This window comes from Schistocerca nitens, chromosome 2, assembly GCF_023898315.1.
Source record: "Schistocerca nitens isolate TAMUIC-IGC-003100 chromosome 2, iqSchNite1.1, whole genome shotgun sequence".
Taxonomy (NCBI): domain Eukaryota; kingdom Metazoa; phylum Arthropoda; class Insecta; order Orthoptera; family Acrididae; genus Schistocerca; species Schistocerca nitens.
This window is the reverse complement of record NC_064615.1, coordinates 185433017-185455336: the sequence shown is the minus strand read 5'-3', so window position 1 is coordinate 185455336 and position 22320 is coordinate 185433017. Positions and strand designations below refer to the sequence as shown.

The window sequence follows — 22320 nt, the reverse complement described above, 5'->3', positions numbered from 1 at the left end:
AGCTGTCCTTGAAGTAACCGATCAGTAACTGTTCGTTGTCTCTCTGTGATGCCAAGTGCTGCTCAAACTTCTGCTCGTGACCACCACTGCCAGCAATCATGTACAGTGGCAACATTCCAGCCAAGTCTTTGTACAATAACTTCCAGCTTCTCATAGCCTTATTACACGATCCCATTAAAACTCAGTGACTTGTTGGTAATGGCGTCTTTGTCCCCTTAAACGAATTCTTCGGTAACATAAACTCACCACGTCCAATCTTAAAAATAACTAACGTTCATTACCGTTACAGGATGTGCGTAAAGGAAACCTGATTTCACCCTCATAGGGGCGCCACACGCCACTCGTATGCGGCTGGCACAAAATTTCAGGTGTAGAAACAAGTCTTCCAGTTTCGTCTATGTCACACAACTCCTTCTTGGTGTTTCCGTCAGTATATACCCCCATGAACCATGGACCTTGCCGTTGGTGGGGAGGCTTGGGTGCCTCAGCGGTACAGATGGCCGTACCGTAGGTGCAACCACAACGGAGGGGTATCTGTTGAGAGGCCAGACAAACGTGTGGTTCCTGAGGAGGGGCAGCAGCCTTTTCAGTAGTTGCAGGTGCAACAGTCTGGATGATTGACTGATCTGGCCTTGTAACACTAACCAAAACGGCCTTGCTGTGCTGGTACTGCGAACGACTGAAGGCAAGGGGAAACTACTGCCGTAATTTTTCCCTAGGGCATGCAGATTTACTGTATGGTTGAATGATGATGGCGTCCTCTTGGGCAAAATATTCCGGAGGTAAAATAGTCCCCCATTCGGATCTCCGGGCGGGGACTACTCAAGAGGACGTTGTTATCAGGAGAAAGAAAACTGGCGTTCTACGGATCGGTGCGTGGAATGTCGATCCCTTAATCGGGCAGGTAGGTTAGGAAATTTAAAAAGGGAAATGGATAGGTTAAAGTTAGATATAGTGGGAATTAGTGAAGTTCGTTGGCAGGAGGAACAAGACTTTTGGTCAGGTGAATACAGGGTTATAAATACAAAATCAAATAGGGTTAATGCAGGAGTAGGTTTAATAATGAATAAAAAATAGGAGTGCGGGTAAGCTACTACAAACACCATAGTGAACGCATTATTGTGGCCAAGATAGACACGAAGCCCATGCCTACTACAGTAGTACAAGTTTATATGCCAACTGGCTCTGCAGTTGATGAAGAAATTGATGAAATGTATGATATAAAATAAATTATTCAGGTAGTGAAGGGAGACGAAAATTTAATAGTCATGGGTGACTGGAATTCGAGAGTAGGAAAAGGGAGAGAAGGAAACATAGTAGGTGAATATGGATTGGGGGAGAGAAATGAAAGAGGAAACCGTCTGGTAGAATTTTGCACAGAGCATAACTTAATCATAGCTAACACTTGGTTCAAGAATCATAAAAGAAGGTTGTATACATGGAAGAATCCTGGAGATACTAGAAGGTATCAGATACATTATATAATGGTAAGACAGAGATTTAGGAACCAGGTTTTAAACTGTAAGACATTTCCGGGGCAGATGTGGACTCTGACCACAATCTATTGGTTATGAACTGTAGCTTAAAACTGAAGAACCTGCAAAAAGGTGGGAATTTAAGGAGATGGGACCCGGATAAACTGAAAGAACAGAGTTTCAGGGAGAGCATAAGGGAACAATTGACAGGAATGGGGGAAAGAAATACAGTAGAAGAAGAATGGGTAACTCTGAGGCATGAAGTAGTGAAGGCGGCAAAGAATCAAGTAGGTAAAAAGACAAGGGCTAGTAGAAATCCTTGGGTAACAGAAGAAATATTGAATTTAATTGATGAAAGGAGAAAATATAAAAACGCAGTAAATGAAGCAGGCAAAAAGGAATACAAACGTCTCAAAAATGAGATCGAGAGGAAGTGCAAAATGGCTAAGCAGGGATGGGTAGAGGACAAATGTAAGGATGTAGAGGCTTATCTCACTAGGGGTAAGATAGATACTGCCTACAGGAAAATTAAAGAAGCTTTGGAGAAAAGAGAGCCATTTGTATGAATATCAAGAGCTTAGATGGAAACCCAGTTATAACAAGGGAACCTCCCCATCGCACCCCCTTCAGATTTAGTTATAACTTGGCACAGTGGATAGGCCTTGAAAAACTGATCACAGATCAATCGAGAAAACAGGAAGAAGTTGTGTGGAACTATGAGAAAAATAAGCAAAATATACAAACTGAGTAGTCCATCCACAAGATAGGCAACATCAAGAAGAATGTGTGCTCAGGAGCGCCGTGGTCCCGTGGTTAGCGTGAGCAGCTGCGGAACAAGAGGTCCTTGGTTCAAGTCTTCACTTGAGCGAAAATTTTACTGTCTTTATTTTCACAAAGTTATGATCTGTTCGTTTGTTCATTGACGTCTCTGTTCGCTGTAATAAGTTTAGTGTCTGTTTTTTACGACCGCACCGCAGAACCGCGCGATTATTATTGAAGTCGCGAGCTATATTTGCTGGATTCATATTGCCCACGGAATACACCTCACGTATTTAATGCACTCTCGTCCAAAGTAGCGAACAGTCAACTGCCAGCCAGGGAGCCTCGTTAGCAGGAATACTGTCTCTTCCGTGCGCTGTAGTCGAGTGACGTCGTGTGTTTCGATGTTTGTTAAGGTGTAGCGCCCCATACTACGGCGCAGTTATCTCGCATCGCACGGACGGATAATAACTGTCTGAAAATAAAAATTTAAACTTTTCACACTCGAGGAAACTTGAACCAAGGACCTCTCGTTCCGTAGTTGCGCGCGCTAACCACGGGACCACGGTGCGCCTGGGCTCACGTTCTCCTCGATGTTGCCTATCTTGCACGTGGACTACTCAATTTGTATATTTTGCTTATTTTCTTCAGTTCCACACAACTTCTTCCTGTTTTCTCGATTGATTTGTATTCAGTTTTTCAAGGCCTATCCACTGTGCCAACGTATAACTAAATCTGAGGGGGGTGCGATGGGGAGGTTCCCTTGTAAGCAAAGAAGGGAAAGCAGAAAGGTGGAAGGAGTATATAGAGGGTCTATACAAGGGCGATGTACTTGAGGACAATATTATGGAAATGGAAGAGGATGTAGATGAAGATGAAATGGGAGATATGATACTGCGTGAAGAGTTTGAAGGAGCACTGAAAGACCTAAGTCGAAACAAGGCCCCGAGAGTAGACAACATTCCATTGGAACTACTGACGGCCTTGGGAGAGACAGTCCTGACAAAACTCTACCATCTGGTGAGCAAGATGTATGAGACAGGTGAAATACCCTCAGACTTCAAGAATTATATAATAATTCCAATCCCAAAGAAAGCAGGCGTTGACAGATGTGAAAATTACCGAACTATCAGTTTAATAAGTCACAGCTGCAAAATACTAACGCGAATTCTTTACAGACGAGTGGAAAAACTGGTAGCAGCCGACCTCGGGGAAGATCAGTTTGGATTCCGCAGAAATATTGGAACACGTGAGGCAATACTGACCCTACGACTTATCTTAGAATCTATATTAAGGAAAGGCAAACCTACGTTTCTAACATTTGTAGACTTAGAGAAAGCTTTTGAAATTGTTGACTGGAATACTCTCTTTCAAATTCTAAAGGTGGCAGGGGTAAAATACAGGGAGCGAAAGGCTATTTACAATTTGTACAGAAACCAGATGGCAGTTATAAGAGTCGAAGGGCATGAAAGGGAAGCAGCGGTTGGGAAGGGAGTGAGACAGGGTTGTAGCCTGTCCCCGATGTTATTCAATCTCTATATTGAGCAAGCAGTAAAGGAAAGAAAAGAAAAATTCGGAGTAGGTATTAAAATCCATGGAGAAGAAATAAAAATGTTGAGGTTCGCCGATGACATTGTAATTCTGTCAGAGACAGCAAAGGACTTGGAAGAGCAGTTGAATGGAATGGACAGTGTCTTGAAAGGAGGGTATAAGATGAACATCAACAAAAGCAAAACGAGGATAATGGAATGTAGTCGACTTAAGTCGGGGGATGCTGAGGGAATTACATTAGGAAATGAGACAGTTAAAGTAGTAAAGGAGTTTTCCTATTTGGAGAGCAAAATAACTGATGATGGTCGAAGTAGAGAGGATATAAAATGTAGACTGGCAATGGCAAGGAAAGCGTTTCTGAAGAAGAGAAATTTGTTAACATCGAGTATAGATTTAAGTGTCAGGAAGTCGCTTCTGAAAGTACTTGTATGGAGTGTAGCCAGGTATGGAAATGATACATGGACGATAAATAGTTTGGACAAGAAGAGAATAGAAGCTTTTGAAATGTGGTGCTACAGAAGAATGTTGAAGATTAAATGGGTAGATCACGTAACTAATGAGGAGGTATTGAATAGATTTGGGGAGAAGAGGAGTTTGTAGCACAACTTGACAAGAAGAAGGGACCGGTTGGTAGGAGATGTTCTGAGGCATCAAGGGATCGCAAATTTAGCATTGGAGGGCAGCGTGGTGGGTAAAAATCGTAAAGGGAGACCAAGAGATGAATACACTAAGGAGATTGAGAAGGATGTAGGTTGCAGTAAGTACTGGGAGATGAAGAAGCTTGCACAGGATAGAGTAGCATGGAGAGCTGCATCAAACCAGTCTCAGGACTGAAGACAACAACATCAACAACATATATAATTAATGAGTCAAAACTTTATTCAGCTATATAATTTATTTTGTATAAGGAGTACATCCTGCTGTAGCTGGGAAAAGAAGGGAACCATTGGAAAAATGCTCCTGTCGCAGCACAAAAAGTGTGACTATGTTCCCCTAAAAGTCCCTGACAGAAACGTGGGGACTCAACTACCTCAATACCCAGTCTGCCTTCTTCACCAAAAACTTTTGGCATGCGACATATTAGCATTTCTTTGTACTAAAAGAGAGTAGCAGCGCGACTGTGACCTTTAAGAGAATGGAGGGAGGCCAGTGGGAGAGAAAAAGAGGAGAGACCGTGATGGTGAGAGAGAGAAAGTGACAGTGAAGGAAAAGAGAGATGGGTGAAGACTATAGAAGTTGAAGAAAAAGAGGGAGGAGATTGCGGTGTTCGGTGAGACAGTGGTAGTAGAAGTGGAAGAGAGATGGATGGAGGAAGAAGTAGTGGGAGCCGAAGAGAGAGAAAGCAGTGGAAATGATAAAAGAGAGAGATGACTGGAGACGATGCTTGTGCTTTCAGGGTCTGGACCCACCCCAGACTGGCGAACTTTAACATATAGGTGTAGGGATGGCCCGGCCGCGGTGGTCTAGCGGTTCTAGGCGCTCAGTCCGGAACCGCGAGACTGCTACGGTCGCAGGTTCGAATCCTGCCTCGGGCATGGATGTGTGTGATGTCCTTAGGTTAGTTAGGTTTAAGTAGTTCTAAGTTCTAGGGGACTGATGACCACAGATGTTAAGTCCCATAGTGCTCAGAGCCATTTGAACCATTTTTTGTAGGGAAGGGCGCATTTTGGACTGAAATTTTAACGCGTGGATATAGGGGAAAAATAAGTTGGGGACCCTAAAGTTTTTGAGCTGCCGAGGTGTGGTGGAGACAGTGGCAGTAGGAAAAAAAAAAGACAAAAGGGGACAATGTAAGTGAGAGAGAAGATAGTGACGGTGTACTATAAATCGATGGGAGAAAAAGAAGACAGTGAGAGATGTACAACGTGTATAAGTATGAAACCGGAATTTGGTTGCAGTAATTACACGTCTGTTGTCTGAAATTGATAAACAATATTTCATTCAAATTAATCTCCATTGCTATTTATACGTTTCTCCCATTTCTCCGGCAGGCTATGAATGCCACGCCAAAAGAACAGTTCTTCTTTTGAAGCGAACCGGTCAGCGAGCCATTTTCGTACATTTTCGTACGAATTGAAACGCTATTCAGCAAGAGGTGTCTCTGTGTTGCAAATAAATGATAATCGGAAGGAGCCGAGTCTGGAGAATAAGCCTCATGCCCTAGTATTTCCCAACTGAACGCTTCGGTAGTTTCCCAGACCCTTTTTGCTGTGTGTGATAGGGCGTTATCATGGAGCAATATGACTCTGTGTTGCCTTTTTCTATATTCCGATAGTTTTTTATGTAATGCTCGATTTAAATTGATCCTTTGCTGTTGGTAGCGATCAGTGTTAACGATTTCACCAGATTTTAGCAGCTCAAATTAGATGATACCTTTTGATCCCACCAAACACAGAGCACTGTCTTCTTTCCAAAGCGATTTAGTCTTGTAGTGGATGTCGATGGTTTGCCTGTATTCAACCATGATTTACGACGCTTAGGATTCTAGAAATATATTCATTTTTCATAACCTGTAACTATTCGATGGAGAAACGATTTTCTTTTGTATCTTGCAAGCAGCATTTCACAAGTGGTCTTTCGATTTACTTGCTGTATTTCATTCAGTTCATGCGGAACCCATTTTTCCACTTTCTGCACCTTTCCCATAGCTTTCAACCGAAGAGAAACGACTTTCTGCGTCACATTCAACTGTCTCGCGATCTCCTGTTGAGTTTGAGTATTATCTTCATCCAATAAGGCCTGCAATTCGCTGTCTTCGATCCTTTTCGGTGGTTTCCTGCGCACGCCATTTCTCAAATCAGGACCACCACTTTTGAATTTGAACCACTCGTAACATTGTGTTTTCCCAAGAGCATGTTCGCCGAAAGCTTCGACAAGCACTCGATGCGATTCTGCAGCAGTTTTCTTCAAATGATAATAGAAAACCAATTCTCTCCACAAATCGTAGTTCTTAGGCACAAAAATCGACCTGCTACGGGGTTGAAGCAGATACATATGTATGGAACTTGGGTTACTGGGTGCTGACATTCGTAGTCAGCCGTTACAGGAGCAGATGGCGCTGCAGACGCGCTCCCAGGGGCCCTACACTGACGGCTAGCATCATCTGTAGGGAAATTCCGGTTTCATACTTCTACACTTGGTATACTTTGAACAGCCAGTGGCAGTGAGAGGGAGATGCTGAGTATGAAGACTTAACTGCAAAGAGAGACTGAGTAAAAGGATTTAGAATGTTGCATGTTAAAAGAGCACGAAAATGTTCCTATGCCAATTTTTTTGATGAGGACGGCGAAATCAGGATTGAGACAGGTGGTTCCCCATTTTCCTTTCAGAGTCTCTTAGAAGAACGTACCACTTTTTTGTTCTCCGACAGGAGCGTATTTCCGCTGGTAGTTACGTAGTTTATAAAAACGTCAAATCAAAACACCTTCAGCCGTCCAAAATTCCAGTTTTATTTTATTTGTGCAATCGGTTCAGCGTTATATTATGCCATCTTCATATCTCCTGACCGACGTATGAGAAGAATCTACTTCTGCCCCAATCAAAACATGGACCAGCATTCAGTGACTGGTATCCGTAGATTTCTTCTTAACACAGCGATCCCTTCGATCATCACTTGCCGAACAGCCGAGGTCCCGCAACGATCTTATAAAAAGATGGACTTACAGAGCTTTGATATACTTCAGTTTTTGAATGTCGTGCGAAGTGGCTGTGTCACTTTATTTGTATTTATTTTTTGTTATGTGCTGTGAAATTATATCTATTTGATGTTCGCGATAGCTCTTGTTAAGTGTTTATTTCTGTCTCGTAGTCGTCAGCATTAAGTGGGAAGTTCTGTGCTCTATCTAAGAAACATCGTAATGCAAATTTTTTACGCGAGTTGGGGTGTGTGGAGGATTTATTAAAGGCAGTGCCTGCGTTTGTTGGTTTTTCTGTGCACATTGCTGTTCAGGGGCTGGTTTGTACTGCTTACTGTTAAGCTCAAAAAATGTATTCTGTTACCTTCCTGGTATTCTGTTATTATAAAACTGTCACAGTCGCTCATTTTTTAGTATATTTCGTTACCAAACATCGGTGATGCGACAGCAGAAGACACAGCAATCGACTGAGAACAACAAGTTCGACATATCAATAATCAAACAGAAATACACTTTGTTTTGACCGCCACCTTGTATTCTGCACTGCTGATTTGTTTATGATATCGTGTTTCAAGTTACATTTAGAAATTTGTTAATAATGGCTTACAAGTCAAAAAGGTTCATAGAAATAGGGGGTGGGGTACCTCAACACATCATAAGAAGACTGTCACGTCACAAGAACAAACTGAATAATTATTTTTGAAACATTTTTCATGTGAACAGCAGACCAACAGACAAAGTGACATCGCCATTTATTAGCTTATCCTTCTCTTACCCCGTATACCAAGACTATACAAAGAAACGTTAATATCTAGGTGCACTTGTGTTAAATGTTTTTTGTACTGTCACTGTAGGCTGATGATGAGAAATAACCTCGAACGATGCAGATAATTAAATAATTTAAGTAGTCAACAAGTTTTATGACAGGGAGCGATATTTGTGAAAGCTTTTCATATTCTAGTGTCTTCTCGTCTGAACTGTTAGTTGGCCACATTTCACATCTATACAGGTCTACAGTCGTAAAAATGCCTTCAGAAACGAGTTTCTAACATTTAAATTTATATTCGATGTTAACAAACGTATCTTCAGAAATGTTTCTGTCATGGCTCCACTACCTCTGTATTATCAAATCGACGGCCACAAATTTCTTTCGTCAGGGTTCCAAAAAAATACGGAATTCACATGGAAAGAAATTGGGCTGCATGGAGGGTGTGTAAAGCCTTCCGCATCCTTCATTAAGTCCAGACCTCTCCCCACGCGAGTTCTATATTTTTGGAGCCTTGACGAAGGACATTCGTGGTAGTCGATTTGTTTCGGACGAAGAGGTGCTTGCCTGGGTACAATCAAGGTTCCGTAGGCAACCGCAATAATTTTTCCATGAAGTCATTGACCGTTTTGTCTCACATTGAGATAAATTTATTAACAGTTGTAGCGATTTCTTTTGAAATAATGAACAGTTTATTTAGTTTTTTCGCGTCCGTCTGTTTTTGATTTTCCTGCCTCTTATAGTAACTTTATTTTATTTTCCAACAGATGGTGGCTCTAGTTTCCTCCATTACATGATTGCAATTGAATGCATCGCCAATGAAATGCTGTAGATGTAAACGTAAAGTGTAACTAATAACATAAAACAATATTCAGAACTTTCCTCGTTATCACAAAACTTAAGAGATTTGCACAGCACTAAAGACATCGGTAACTGATCTTCACTGTTGCTTTCTTTCAGTGTCTTTGGAATTAAGGACAGAGCTAGACCCTGGATTGAAGCAGGTGCTTTGAAGTGAATTAAGCGTGTTACATCAAAAGATTCCACTGTGCAGGTGATGGTGCACATAGGTAGCGGTAGTTCAAACCTACAAGCGGTGAACACTGGTAAGTAAAACACAGTGCAGTATGAAGTTTAAGATAAACAGCAAAACTGCAAATACGAGAGCGCTCATTCATTAAAATCATTCGAGAATTCTATTCACAAATTCTTCTGTTTGTCAAGTTTCCCGGAGGAATCAGGGTACTGGAACAAGACAGAAAGATATGGATAAGTTTGCTGACACTTTCGACAACCATGCCCATCACACTTTCTAATTTCCTTCATCTGTAACCCAGTGCCTTTTGCTCCATCGCAGTATGTTTCCGCCTTATGTTGAGCCCTCCTGTAGGCCGTAATTACTGGCAGTTCACTGGTCCGGCTGTGAAGGTTGTCTTCATAAGCAATTAGAACATTACATGATTTGCTCCTGTAATGAACAATGGTTTGAATTGATAAAACATTCCGTCTGACTGACAATTCATTCCACCTGTCCTTATCACTGATGAACTAATTCAATCTCTTCAATGATGGCGTTACAGGTAACCATAAAAGGAAGCAGAAAATTGGCCCTTTTAGGCTAAAGAATTATTTTAAAACGGAAATTGTATGTACGAACTTGTGTTTGTAGCTCCCAGAATTCGTTGTCCAACACCATCGTTTAACTGAGAGCCTTGAGCTGGTACCATCGTACAAACAAATATTTAAGTATTATGTAGTTGAACCGTTAGCGATGGCTCGGAGGGTAGTAACATACGTAGCGGAACTGATTAACTGCTAAACGTTAATCCAGTATCAAGCTTAGTTTCTTAAGGGAAACAAATACACTGTTAGGTACCACCCTTTCATAAGAAATTCTCTTTATTTAGCCATGTCCGTTTATTGGCAACTATTACCATCTAGCAGGAATTCTCACTGCAGCGGAGCCTGAGTTGATTTGAAACTTGCTGGCAGATTAAAATTGTGTGTCAGATCGGGAATCGATCTGGAACTTTTGTCTCTCGCGGACAGATTCCTTACTAGTGGCTCTACCGCCATTATTCCTCTTCTACTTCCGAAACTCCACTGAATTTCTCCTGCGTACATTACGGGACTGTAAATGTCGTCAAAACGTCGAAATACGAGAATTTACGTCTTATGGGAAGAGTTGAGTGCTAATGAATACCACTACGTAACTCAAGGAACTAGAATCCATCGTCTACAGTCGGCTTAGCTACAGAGAAGAAAATTATGGAAGTTTTTGCACATCATTTTGAAGTCAATAATACGCGGTCGATGTGCGGGCACATGCAACAGAACTAGCACGGGACAAAATTCAAAAAGCTGCTGTCAGGAACATCGTATGACGATATCGGAAGTGCTCCATGTTTTTGTATCCCAATATCTCACAACAGAATTGCATGGCTAGTACTGTGTCATAAACTGATTTTTAACTTCCACAAAGTTTGACTTGGACAGAAAGATGAGACTACGTGGCCATCATCTGATGTAGGAGGTAACTAGTGTTCAGGGATTAAAACGCTTGAGCACTTGAGTAAATACACTTGAGTAACTACAGTTTCTTCTTATCTCGATACTTAGGCAACCTTAAAATTCTAAAGCATCGTGTCATTTGATAGAAAAATTCGCCAATTGAAAATACGTGATGAGTTACTTTAGTTGATCTCAGCTAGAACGTGAGGACTCGTCAGGTTTGTAGAACGTTTAAAGGTAAGATTTTGGAAGGTGCTGAGAGTGATTAGTACATGTGAGTATCACATCGCAGTTTAATCTGTGGGAGGGCTGGATCGGGATCCATTCAGTTTGTTATGATATTCCTGAACTGCAAGCAGTTGCTCTCGTTTCGCAAGCGAACTTTTCTGACGACCTCCTGATCGAAGGAACTTTAAAACCAAAGCTTCCTTCTTTCTCTTCTTCTTCTTCGAAAGCGGACTTTAATGGTCAGGAGAGCGATATGCTGCTCCAACGCTGGAGTCCAGTATCGTATTACGAATAGGACGAAGCAGTGGTAAGTCATAACGCCACGTCTCTACTGATAGTTTTCGTAATATTTGTCCGTGATGACAATGATTGAGCAATAAGTTTGCCTGCGCTGTTGGATAAGGAGCCATCCCATCGTTTGTCTGCATTAGTTTGAATGTATGTGTCAGGAATCAACTCCACACCATTTTGGGCACTTATTTCATTGAATTACACGAAATAGAACATGTCATTCTTAACAGAAAGAAACCTTTAGAAGTAAGAGTAACTCTGGGAGTATCCCAAGATAGTGCCACGGGATCGCAATGTCCAGGATAGAGTGTGATTTTATGAAGTCGGAACAAACTGCAGGAAAAGTTTTCTGAGAGGTCAAGGAGCAAACACGGTCATAGAGACATAAGGCTGGAGATGCGTTCCAAGGGAGGTACACCCACTTCGAGATGTCTGAAAGATTTCGAAGATTCAAAGCACACATGAGATCTACGGATGGGAAAAACCGACCGGTTAAAACAGATACCGGTATTTTGGTTCTGCATAACCGGCACTTTTAGGTATTTGTTTAGTTTCGGTCATAGCAGGTTTTGTTTATTTGTTATTAATAACGGATAAAAAGCCGTTATATAAATTTGCCATATAAGTGGCTCTAAAATTTTGATTTTTAAATAAAACGTTTTTAAAAATGGATAATGTCTATTCGTATAGTTTCCATTGCTTTGAAATATTGGGTTATTATACAAAATAGAAAACCGATCAGAGCTATTTTAAATAACAACGCCAAACGAAACGAGGAACAAACATATGTCATAAGCATCGGCACAGCATTGCTGAGGAAATAAGATACCTGTTGTCTTTTACTACCCAGAAGTTGCGATCCGTTTGTTGTTTGGGAGTAGAGTAGAAGACTTGTAATTTGTAGCACAAAAATATTTCTCGTTCATAGGAATTTCTGTGCCTTCTGATGGACTGGTATTGTCTTCGAACGATGTTGTTTCTGATGAAAGGAGTCAAATTGGAGATCAACACATTATAGAACGAGTATTTATGACCAGATTGGACAGTAAATATTGGTCGGTAGATTAATTCGTTACCGATATTTTTGTCAAGTAATGGTTCCTACTACAGGTTCTGTTTTACCTACTGTCTAAACTGCTCATTTGAAATGTTTGGTAGAGCGTTTTTGATTTTGTCATAAAAAAATCAACTGCATTCAAATGCCTGTTAAAAATCAAATATAGATATTTGATTAGAAAACCGGATTTCATTCGAAATTATTACACAAGAAAAGCTACAAATGTTGCACATAAGCTTATTATTTAGCTGCTTTTTCTATCAAATAATAAAAGAGACAGGAAATTAAGGCAAAAGTAATAAATTAAAAAATCAACAATTCAATCGTTGTTTATAATAAAAATGGAAAGTAGTTGGCCAGCTACCTGTGTTTACATAGTATGCCTTTATCTATTTGTAGCCCGTGGAAACGGATAAAAACACGCAAAATAGAGTTCTCGAACTTCAGTTTTCATCCTTTAGCAATGATTGTACGTAATGCCCGAAGAGTTGTACGACCCTCGATTACTGAACAATTTTTAGCAGAGTTTCAAAATAATTAGAATCAGTGGGAGAATACTAATGCTTTTTGGAAGTATACAGCGCCCGATTACTTTTATTAAAAAAAAACCGCAAATAATATACGGCGAAAGTTAATTTTATTTTTTATTTCACATTTAGATTCTAGGTATCTTGAAAAGTGTGATGTGAAAGTCTGAGGGAATCTCAGAATATATCAGTCTTTGCTCAATGTCTACGTTTTACTAGAAATAAAAGCAATAATAAATGGAAAATCAGTTACTTCAGAAACCGGCTATTTTGAGCAGATTTAAGTCAGGTTAACCTGGAGTTGGAAAACGTCGGTATAACCGAAAACCTGTTGTTTGAGCGATAACTGCCATCTCTAATGAGAATGCACCAGGCAAATGAGGATGTTCTGTCATTACGAGTGCTTTAGCCGCACACTCAAGAGAGCAGTGAGCTGGAGCACCATCATGTAGTAGCCACCTTACCCATCGTACTGAAGGCATTTCGTGCAGAAGGAGAGGCAACGTCATCTGCAGGAAAAGCAGATATGCCTTGCCTATGAGGGGTTGTGGAAAGATGACTGGTCCCGCGAGGCGGTCAGCAAAAATACTCTCCCAACACTGGGACTGAACCGATGCTGATGGTTTGGTGCCACCACATCATGGTATTTCTCCATTACTCACAGGTGACTGTTGATGATACAGCCCCTCGTAAATGTAGCCTCGTGTGTAAATAGGGTAGATGACAGAGTTCCCAGCACCATGGTGGTCTGTGCGACGAACCAGCCATAAAATCATCGCCACGGGGGCAAGTCCGTAGGTGACAAGGCCTGCATACTCTGACGTGACAACAGTCATGGGATAGCGATATGCACATGTACAGATGAAGGTATTGTCGCGTACACAAGATATAAACGGGCAGTGCATTGGCGCACCTGTCATTTATACTCAGGTGATTCACGTGGAAAGGTTTACGACGTGTTTATGGCCGCACGACGGCAATTAACAGAGTCTGAGCGCGAAATGATAGTTGCAGCTAAACGCATGGGAGATTCCACTTCGGAAATCGTGAGGAATTTTATGTTCCGAGATCCACAGTGTCAAGAGGGTCCGAGAATACCAACTTTCAGACATTTCCTCTCACGACGGACAAGGTAATAGCCGACGGCCTTCACTTAACGACCGAAACCATCGACGTTTGCGTAGAGTTGTCAGTGCTAACAGACAAGCAACACTGCGTGAAATAGCCGCAGAAATCAATGTGGGACGTATGAAGAACGTATCCACTAGGACAATGAGGCGAAATTTGGCCTTAATGGGCTGTGGCACTAGACGACCGACGCGACTGCCTTTGCTAACTGCACGACATCGCCCGCAACGCCTCTCCTAGGATCGTGAGAATATCGGACGGACCCTAGGCGACAGGAAAACTGTGCCCTGGTCAGATGAATCCCGATTTCAGCTGGTTAAGAGCTGATGGTAGGGTTCGAGTTTGGCGCAGAGCCCACGGAACAACGGACCCAAGTTTTCAACAAGGCACTATGGAAGCTGATGGTGGCTCCATAATGGTATGATCTGTAGTTACATGGAATGGACCGGATTCTCTGGTGCAACTGAACGGAACGCTTACTGGAAATGGCTATGTTCGGCTTCTTAGAGACCATCCACAGCCATTCGTGGACTTCATTTTCCAAACAACGTCATCTGTCACCGAGTCACAGTTGTTGACGAGTGGTGTGAGGACCATTCTGCACAATTCGAGCGGATGATTTGGCACCCAGATCGCCCGACGTGAACCCCATCGAACATTTATAGGACGTAATCGAGAGGTCAGTTGGTGCACAACATCCTGCACCGGTAAGAATTTCGCAATTATGGACGGCTGTAGAGGCAGCATGGCTGCATATTTATGTAGGGGACTTTCAACGACTTGCTGAGTCCATGTCACGTCGAGTTGGTGCTCTCCTGCTGGTAAGAGGAGGTCCGACATGATGTTAGGAGGTATCCCACGGGTTTCGTCACCTTAATGTACGTTGGTAGCCAACGGCCTTGCCGCAGTGGTAACACCGGTTCCCGTCAGATCTCCGAAGTTAAGCGCTGTCGGGCTGGGTTAGCATTTGGATGGGTGACCATCCGGTCTGCCGAGCGCTGTTGGCAAGCGGGGTGCACTCAACTCTTGTGAGGCAAACTGAGGAGCTACTTGACTGAGAAGTAGCGGCTCTGGTCTCGTAAACTGACATACGGCAGGGAGAGCGGTGTGCTGACCACATGACCCTCCATATCCGCATCCAGTGACGCCTATAGGCTGAGAATGACACGGAGGCCGGTCGGTACCGTTGGGTCTTCCAAGGCCTGTTCTGACGGAGTTCAGTTCAATGTACGTTGGTACGGGTAGTGGTAGTATTCGTGGAAGATGTTCCACACTGTTGCCTGGCTTACCCCACGCTGGCTGGCCACCTAACAATTGCTGATACTGGAGTCACTATCAAACATCTTTAACCTTAACCTTCAAGCTGGTTGGCCTCTCTTGGAGTACATATCCAATCTTACGCCCCTGTGTTATTTTTTGCTCCTCATTCACTCAGCGAGTTTCCTGCAGTCTGTTCTCATTTAGAAAAATCGTCCTGTGAGTGTTCATGTGCCAGCATCTAGTCTATGTCTAAGAGACTATTCACTGGTGATGCCTTTGGTTAGGGAGAAGTCGCACTGCTATACTATTGCAGCAAAATTCAGAAAGAGTTGCAAAAGATCGTCGGTTGGGGCAGGGATTGACAACTGACCCTCAAACTAAAGAAATGAAAGCTGTAGGGAGAAAAACTCTTTGTTGTATGACTAGACAACAGCTGTCTGCCCACAGTGAAAGAAATATTGCGGGGTGCAAATGTAGATGTAGAGATCATTACTAGGAACTATAGGAAGACTATACCAAGAGCAAACTTCTGTCTAAATTTCGTTAGTGATAAAGCAATTAGTTCGTGTAGCCTGAACAAGAAGGTTTGGTCGTTAAGACACTTATTGAAAAGCCCGATTTGCTTACGGATATCAGTAGATAGTTGTTCAATAATAACTACGCTGCTAATGAAAGAAATATTGCTACCTATTTGGTAGGTCATTACGTGAGGATTGGGTCAAATCGCAAGGAGACTGGACCAAATTTCAAGACTATTTGTTACCACAAGAAGAATCTGGAAGCAAGAAAATCACTACTTTTGCGAGACACCCTTCCGGGTAATCCGAACGACATTGGCATGTGGTGTGCTATAAGCCATTTACGCAAGTTGCGGTCCAGGAATAGGAAGGAAGGGGATATCCACTTGAATAAGTGAAAAAAGACTTTAATTGGAGTAGGTTACGGAGATAGTGTGTTTGAAATTATCGGAAAGGTGCAGATAAGCAGTAGAGAAAGGAAGATAGTATACATTATGTACAAGAACGAAGAGGGAAAAATAAAACTGGACGACCAAGAGAGAATTTCTCAGATTAAAAAGGGTGTAAGGCAGGGAAGCAGGCTTTCGCGTTTACTGTTCAGTCAGTACATGGAAGAAACAACGACGAAAAAAAGAAACAAGATTAGAATTAAAATTCTGGTGAAAAGACATCAACGATAAGATTCGCTGATGATAATTCTATCCTCGGAGAATGCGAGGAACAATTATTACAGGTCCTTTTGAATGGAATGAACAGTCTGATGAGCACAGAATATGGATTGAGAGTAAGAGTGTATGAGGATAGACAAACTAAAGACGAAATTTATGAAAAGTACGATAAATGATAGTAGCTATAAACTTAACATGAAAACTGGGGACCACTTAGCAGATGAAGTAAAGAAATTTTGCTACATCGCACTACATTTACATTAAAGCAGTCATAATCCATGGATCCTATGGAGAGTGGACTCTGGGATGTGGAAAGAAGTCAAAGGTAATATTTAGTTTAGTGCAGTACATGGAAATGACATTACATTACTATACTACAGTGCTAATTATAACTGTAAATTAATTTGAAACATTAAATTTAAGAGTTTCTGTGACGGAACTCTTCAGTGGCGTAGGAGTAGCCCAAAAGAAAGTTCGTTAATGCAGTTTTAAACTCAACCACGTTATCTACAAGACGTGTGCTCTGGTAAGTCGTTGAATTCATGTGTACTGATTTATCTAACTCCATTGTGGACCCCTGAAGTCTTTGTAGATGTTGTTTTTGGTGCTAGCGATACATCCTTGTTGTTCATTATTTTTGAGAAAATCGAAATATTGGTAATAACAAAGGATATTGAAGAGTGCTTCTACTGTGAAATAGCCGTCAAAATAGATTTTTGAAGAGGTCTCTACACGATGTACCAGAATTAATAATTTTTATAAGATGCTTGAGTATTCTGGAGATACTATCCTTGCAAACAAGCTACCGCATGACAGCCGAAGCAAGGAGAATATAAGAAGCAAACTAGCACAGGCAAAGAGAGCATTCTTCGTTACGAAAAGTCTGTTAGTGTCGAATAGAGTTATTAACTTGAGAAAGAAATTTCTGAGAACGTACGTCTGAAGCAGAGCAAATGTAGGGAAATGAGTAATGGACTGTTGGACGACCAGAAAAGAAGGAAATTGCACCAGGACGTGGAGTTACAGAAAGACATTGAAAATGAGTTGGAGATCTTCTGCAGATTCGTCAAGGAAAGGAAGGTATAACAGGCACTGAAAGAAGGACACGATAATGATACATGTGATAAGACATCGGGGAATAGCTTTCACGGTATTAGCGGTAGGTAGCTAAAACTGCAGGACACGCCAGAGAGTGAAAAAAAGACCTGGGACGAAAACTGATAGATGTCATGTATATGCTTAGACAAACAAATGATTACAATTTCAGAAAAATCGAATGATTTATTCAAGAGAAAGAGCTTTACAAGTTCACCACGTCAATAAAGCACTGGTCTACCTCTGGCCTTTATCAAAGCATGTCCTCCTCAAGGATATCGTATCGTGCAAAATTTTGTCCAAATGACGCGTTAGGTCGTCAAAATCCTGAGATGGTTGGCGAGGCCTGCCCATAATGCTCAAAATGTTCTCGATTAGGGAGAGATCCGACGATCTTGCTGGCCAAGGTAGGGTTTGGCAAACACGAAGACATGTTGTAGACACTCTCGCCATGTGCGGGCGGGCATTATCTTTCTGAAATGTAAGCCCGGGATGTCTTGCCATGAAAGGCAACAAAACTCGTCGACTCGTCGACGTGCCGCCGTACTGTAAAGGTGCCACGACTGACAGCTAAAGGGGTCCTGCTTTGAAATGAAATTAATGAAATTACACCATAGACTGCTACTCCTGGTTGTTGGGCCGTATGACGAGTAACAGTAATGTGGTATCCCACAGCTGTCTGGGACGTCTCCAGACACATCCGCAGAGTAGAATATTGCTGAGTGGAAAAGCATTGCCTTCACTGATGAGTCCAGCTTCGAGCTGAGCCCCGATGACCGGCGTACACATGTCTGCCATCTTGACTGTCGTCCGCCATACGGACCGAAAACTGGGCATGACGGTCTGGATTGTCATTTCTTTTCATAGCAGGGGCGCCTTTGTTTGTCATCTGCGACACCCTTATGGCACAGCGGTATGTCGGAAATATTCTACGCCCCGTTTTGTTGCCCTTCATGGCAAGCCATCCTGGGCTTCCATGCCACGTAAATAATCCCCGCTCTCACACGGCGAGAGTTCCTATGGCTAGTTTTAGCGTATGCCAAACACTATCTTGTCCAGAACTTCGTCGGATCTTTCCCTAATTGATAAAGTTTGGAGCATTAAGGGCAGGGCCCTCCAACCCCCTCGGGATTTTGATGATCTAACGCTACAATTAGAATTTGGCACGATATCCCTCACGAGGACGTCCAACAACTCTGTCGACCAATGCCAAGCCGAATAACTGCTTGCATAAGGGCCAACGCGTTATTGACACGCTCAATTTGGGAAGTTGTTTCTGTTGAATAAATCATCCAATTTTTCTGAACATTCAATCACTTGTTTGCCTATACTTGTACATCACATGTACCTGCACGCATGGTGCAGGGAATGGCAACTGAATCTCAATGTAGACAAGTGTAATATACTGCGAATGCATAGAAATAAAGATCCTTTATCATTTAGCTACAATATAGCGGGTCAGCAACTGACCATATAAAATTAGTCGTCGGTAAAGCAGATGCCGCCGACCGCGGTGGTCTTGCGGTTCTAGGCGCGCAGTCCGGTACCGCGCGACTGCTACGGTCGCAGGTTCGAATCCTGCCTCGGGCATGGATGTGTGTGATGTCCTTAGGTTAGTTTGGTTTAAGTAGTTCTAAGTTCTAGGGGACTGATGATCAAAGATGTTAAGTCCCATAGTGCTCAGAACCATTTGAACCATTTTTTGAAAGCAGATGCCAGACTGAGATTCATTGCAAGAATCCTAAGGAAATGCAATCCGAAAACAAAGGAAGTAGGTTACAGAACACTTGTTCGCCCACTGCTTGAATACTGCTCACCGGTTTGGGATCCGTACCAGATAGGGTTCATAGAAGAGATAGAGAAGATCCAACGGAGAGCAGCGCGCTTCGTTACAGGATCATTTAGTAATCGCGAAAGCGTTACGGAGATGATAGATAAACTCCAGGGGAAGACTGTGCAAGAGAGACGCTCAGTAGCTCGGTACGGGCTTTTGTTGAAGTTTCGAGAACATACCTTCACCGAGGAATCAAGCAGTATATTGCTCCATCCTACGTATATATCGCGAAGAGACCATGAGGATAAAATGAGAGAGATCAGAGCTCACACAGAGGCATACCGACAATCTTTCTTTCCAAGAACAATACGAGACTGGAATAGAAGGGAGAACCGGTAGAGGTACACAAAGTACCCTCTGCCACACACCGTCAGGTGGTTTGCGGAGTATGGATGTAGATGTAGATGTAGATACCGATTTTTTTTAATCTTAGGGTGTATATCCAACAAATAATCGAGGAAAAGATGCTGGGTATAGGTGCTGCTATGAGGTTAAGAATCTGAAGAAGAAGAAGAGGGCTGCATCAGACCAGCCAGAGATTAGGGGAGGTGTAATCTACAGAGCAATAAAGTGAGAGATTCGACAAGTGTCTGTGTGAGTCGCGGCTAGAGTAGGCTACTCACGTCGCCGGCGACGGAGGCGGAGTCCCAGCCGTTGGTGGTGGAGGAGACGCGCAGCAGGCCGCGCGGCGAGGGCGGCGCGTCCACGTCGGCCGAGTCGGGGGCGGCGCGGTCTCCGGCCGACGGCGGCTGCTGCTGCGGGGGCGGCTGTGGCGGCGGCAGCGCCTGCGGCGGGGGCGGCGGCTGGTGCTCGTGCCGCGGCGTCGCCGCGTGGTGGTGGTGGTGGTGATGGTGGTGATGGTGGTGGTGGTGGTGGTGCGAGTGGTGGCCGCGGTGCCCGTGGTGGTGGTTGCTGTGGTGGTGGCCGTGCCCGTGCCCGTGCCTGTGGTGGTGGTGATGGTGGTGGTGGTGGTGCGCGTGGGCTCGCAGCATGCCTGCAACACACACATATTCCTTTCGTTTAATGTCCATGGCCTGACGCTCGAACACAACTGCCCTTAAGTGGGGATGTTTATGAAACTGAGAGAAAATGTCAATTTTCAGTTTACTTTTAGTTATCAGTAGAATTTGTGGACAGAAAGTTTCAATGATCAAATTGCATCTGAAGAGGCTGAAAAATAATTAAATGTTTGACGCGACCTTCTTGCCAAGCCCACTTTTTGAAGCAACACTTGACTATTAGCTCGGTGAACAACGATTCCGTGGATTACTCTCAAGCATACTTATGGGGGATACTTCTAGAAGGCTGTGATATTTACTCTTTGGTTTTGTAGATCACCTGTGACTCTGTTCCATATCTTGGAAACAATAACAAACCGTGTAAGTCTGCAGGCTTTCGTGGCCGTTGTCACTGAAATTAAAATCCTCTGGGATATTAGGCCACGTTATGTTTCTTCTAAAATGTTCGACGTTTCGACCCCTCTGCTGGGGTCTTCCTCAGGATCTTTTGGTGTCCACTACTGCTAGCAGTAGCAGGATGGATAGTTGGAGCTGAGTGTACATCTGGGCTTATAACGTCACCTGACCTCAAGCGTCTGGATTTTTCCGTGAGTGCAGTAGTGGACACCAAAAGATCCTGAGGAAGATCGCAGCAGAGGGGTCGAAAGTCGAACATTTTAGAAGAAACATGACGCGGCTTAATATCCCAGAAGATTTTAACTTCAATAACAAAGCAGCTGCTTCGTTCAAGAAGAAACATTTGCTGTTTTGCCTTGTGCTACTGGCGGATTTAGTCCAGAATTGCAGCTTACATTGCAGTTCTTGAATTTAATGATGGGAACGTAGGGAGGATGAAGGTATGAGAGGGAATGGGCTTTAAGTTAGGAAATTTCACGGAAGGCATCCTAAGAAAAATAGATTTACAGCGCCTCTCTGCAGCTGAAAAGCCAATTGAAGACCTGGTAAAGAAAAAGAAGGCAGAAAACAATAAAACTGAAGAGGTGACATAAGAAAAAGGCAGAAAACAAGGAATCTGAAGAGGTGGAATAAGAAAAAATATTAAGTTGAATTTTAAATTAGATTTCCTGAAAATGGTACTTCTTTTTCCTTTTGTAAAAATTTGTGTACCTGTTTCTCAGTATCTATGAAGTCTGGAATTATAATACTTTGTACGTTTATTAATATAAACACAATAAACGTTTTCTCAACATTAAATTTTGAAATTCTGGGCCCAAGTTGAGATTTGGGGCAAAATGCTTGGAATTCTGCATGAATTACAGAATTACAATTAAAAAATTATTAAAATTCTCTTGTTCGACATATTCAAGAAATCTCATGAGAGAAGCTTACTACACGCAAAGAGATTGAACAGATAAAGTTTTGTAGAAGTGAGAATGAAACTGTCAAAATATAAAGGGACATTTCAAAAAGCAAGAACATTAGAGCAAAAGGCTTAAATTGAAATTTTAAAAACTGAGTCCAAGAAACACTTTTCGACCGATCAGTCAGACGACATGACATCTGCAGAGAAAAAGAAATTGCGAAATTGCTGAGGGAGACTTTAGTTAAAACAGGGGGGGGGGGGGGGGGAATGGTCAAGGACTGTAAAAAAGGGAAGAATAAAAATAACTGCCTTACTAACGAAACTATACAAGTCATTGAGGACAGGAAAGTGCTGAATATGCGAGAATTACAGGGAATACGGCAGTACGAGGATTACAGGGAATACGGCAGTAATACTAGTTATCGGCTTTAATAAAAAGAAATTGCCGAAGAGACAAAAATAATTACATCAATGAAACATGTGAGATAATTGAGAAACTCGGGGATCGTAATGAGACCAGGTGCATGTTGAATGAAATAAAGAAACTAACAAGATCTTTCAAACCAAGAACATGGGTTATAGAAGACGAAGACGGCATACCTCTAACTAAAATAGAACTAGCTGCTGATCGGCAGAGAACATACTGCAACAAGTTATACATGGATGAAAATGGAAAACTTGGTCGTGCAAACATT

At 42.5% G+C, this 22320-nt stretch overlaps 1 protein-coding gene and 1 pseudogene across 1 annotated transcript in view; one reads left to right on the top strand and one right to left on the bottom strand.

Moving 5' to 3' along the window:
• Positions 1 to 22320, bottom strand: part of LOC126234906 (voltage-dependent T-type calcium channel subunit alpha-1G) — a 790867-nt gene that overhangs the window by 460868 nt on the left and 307679 nt on the right. The window contains exon 9 of the mRNA XM_049943646.1: positions 20188 to 20297. Coding sequence (XP_049799603.1) covers positions 20188 to 20297 — 110 coding nt within the window. The remainder of the gene's footprint in view (positions 1 to 20187; positions 20298 to 22320) is intronic.
• LOC126238366 (5S ribosomal RNA) lies at positions 14818 to 14935 on the top strand (annotated as a pseudogene).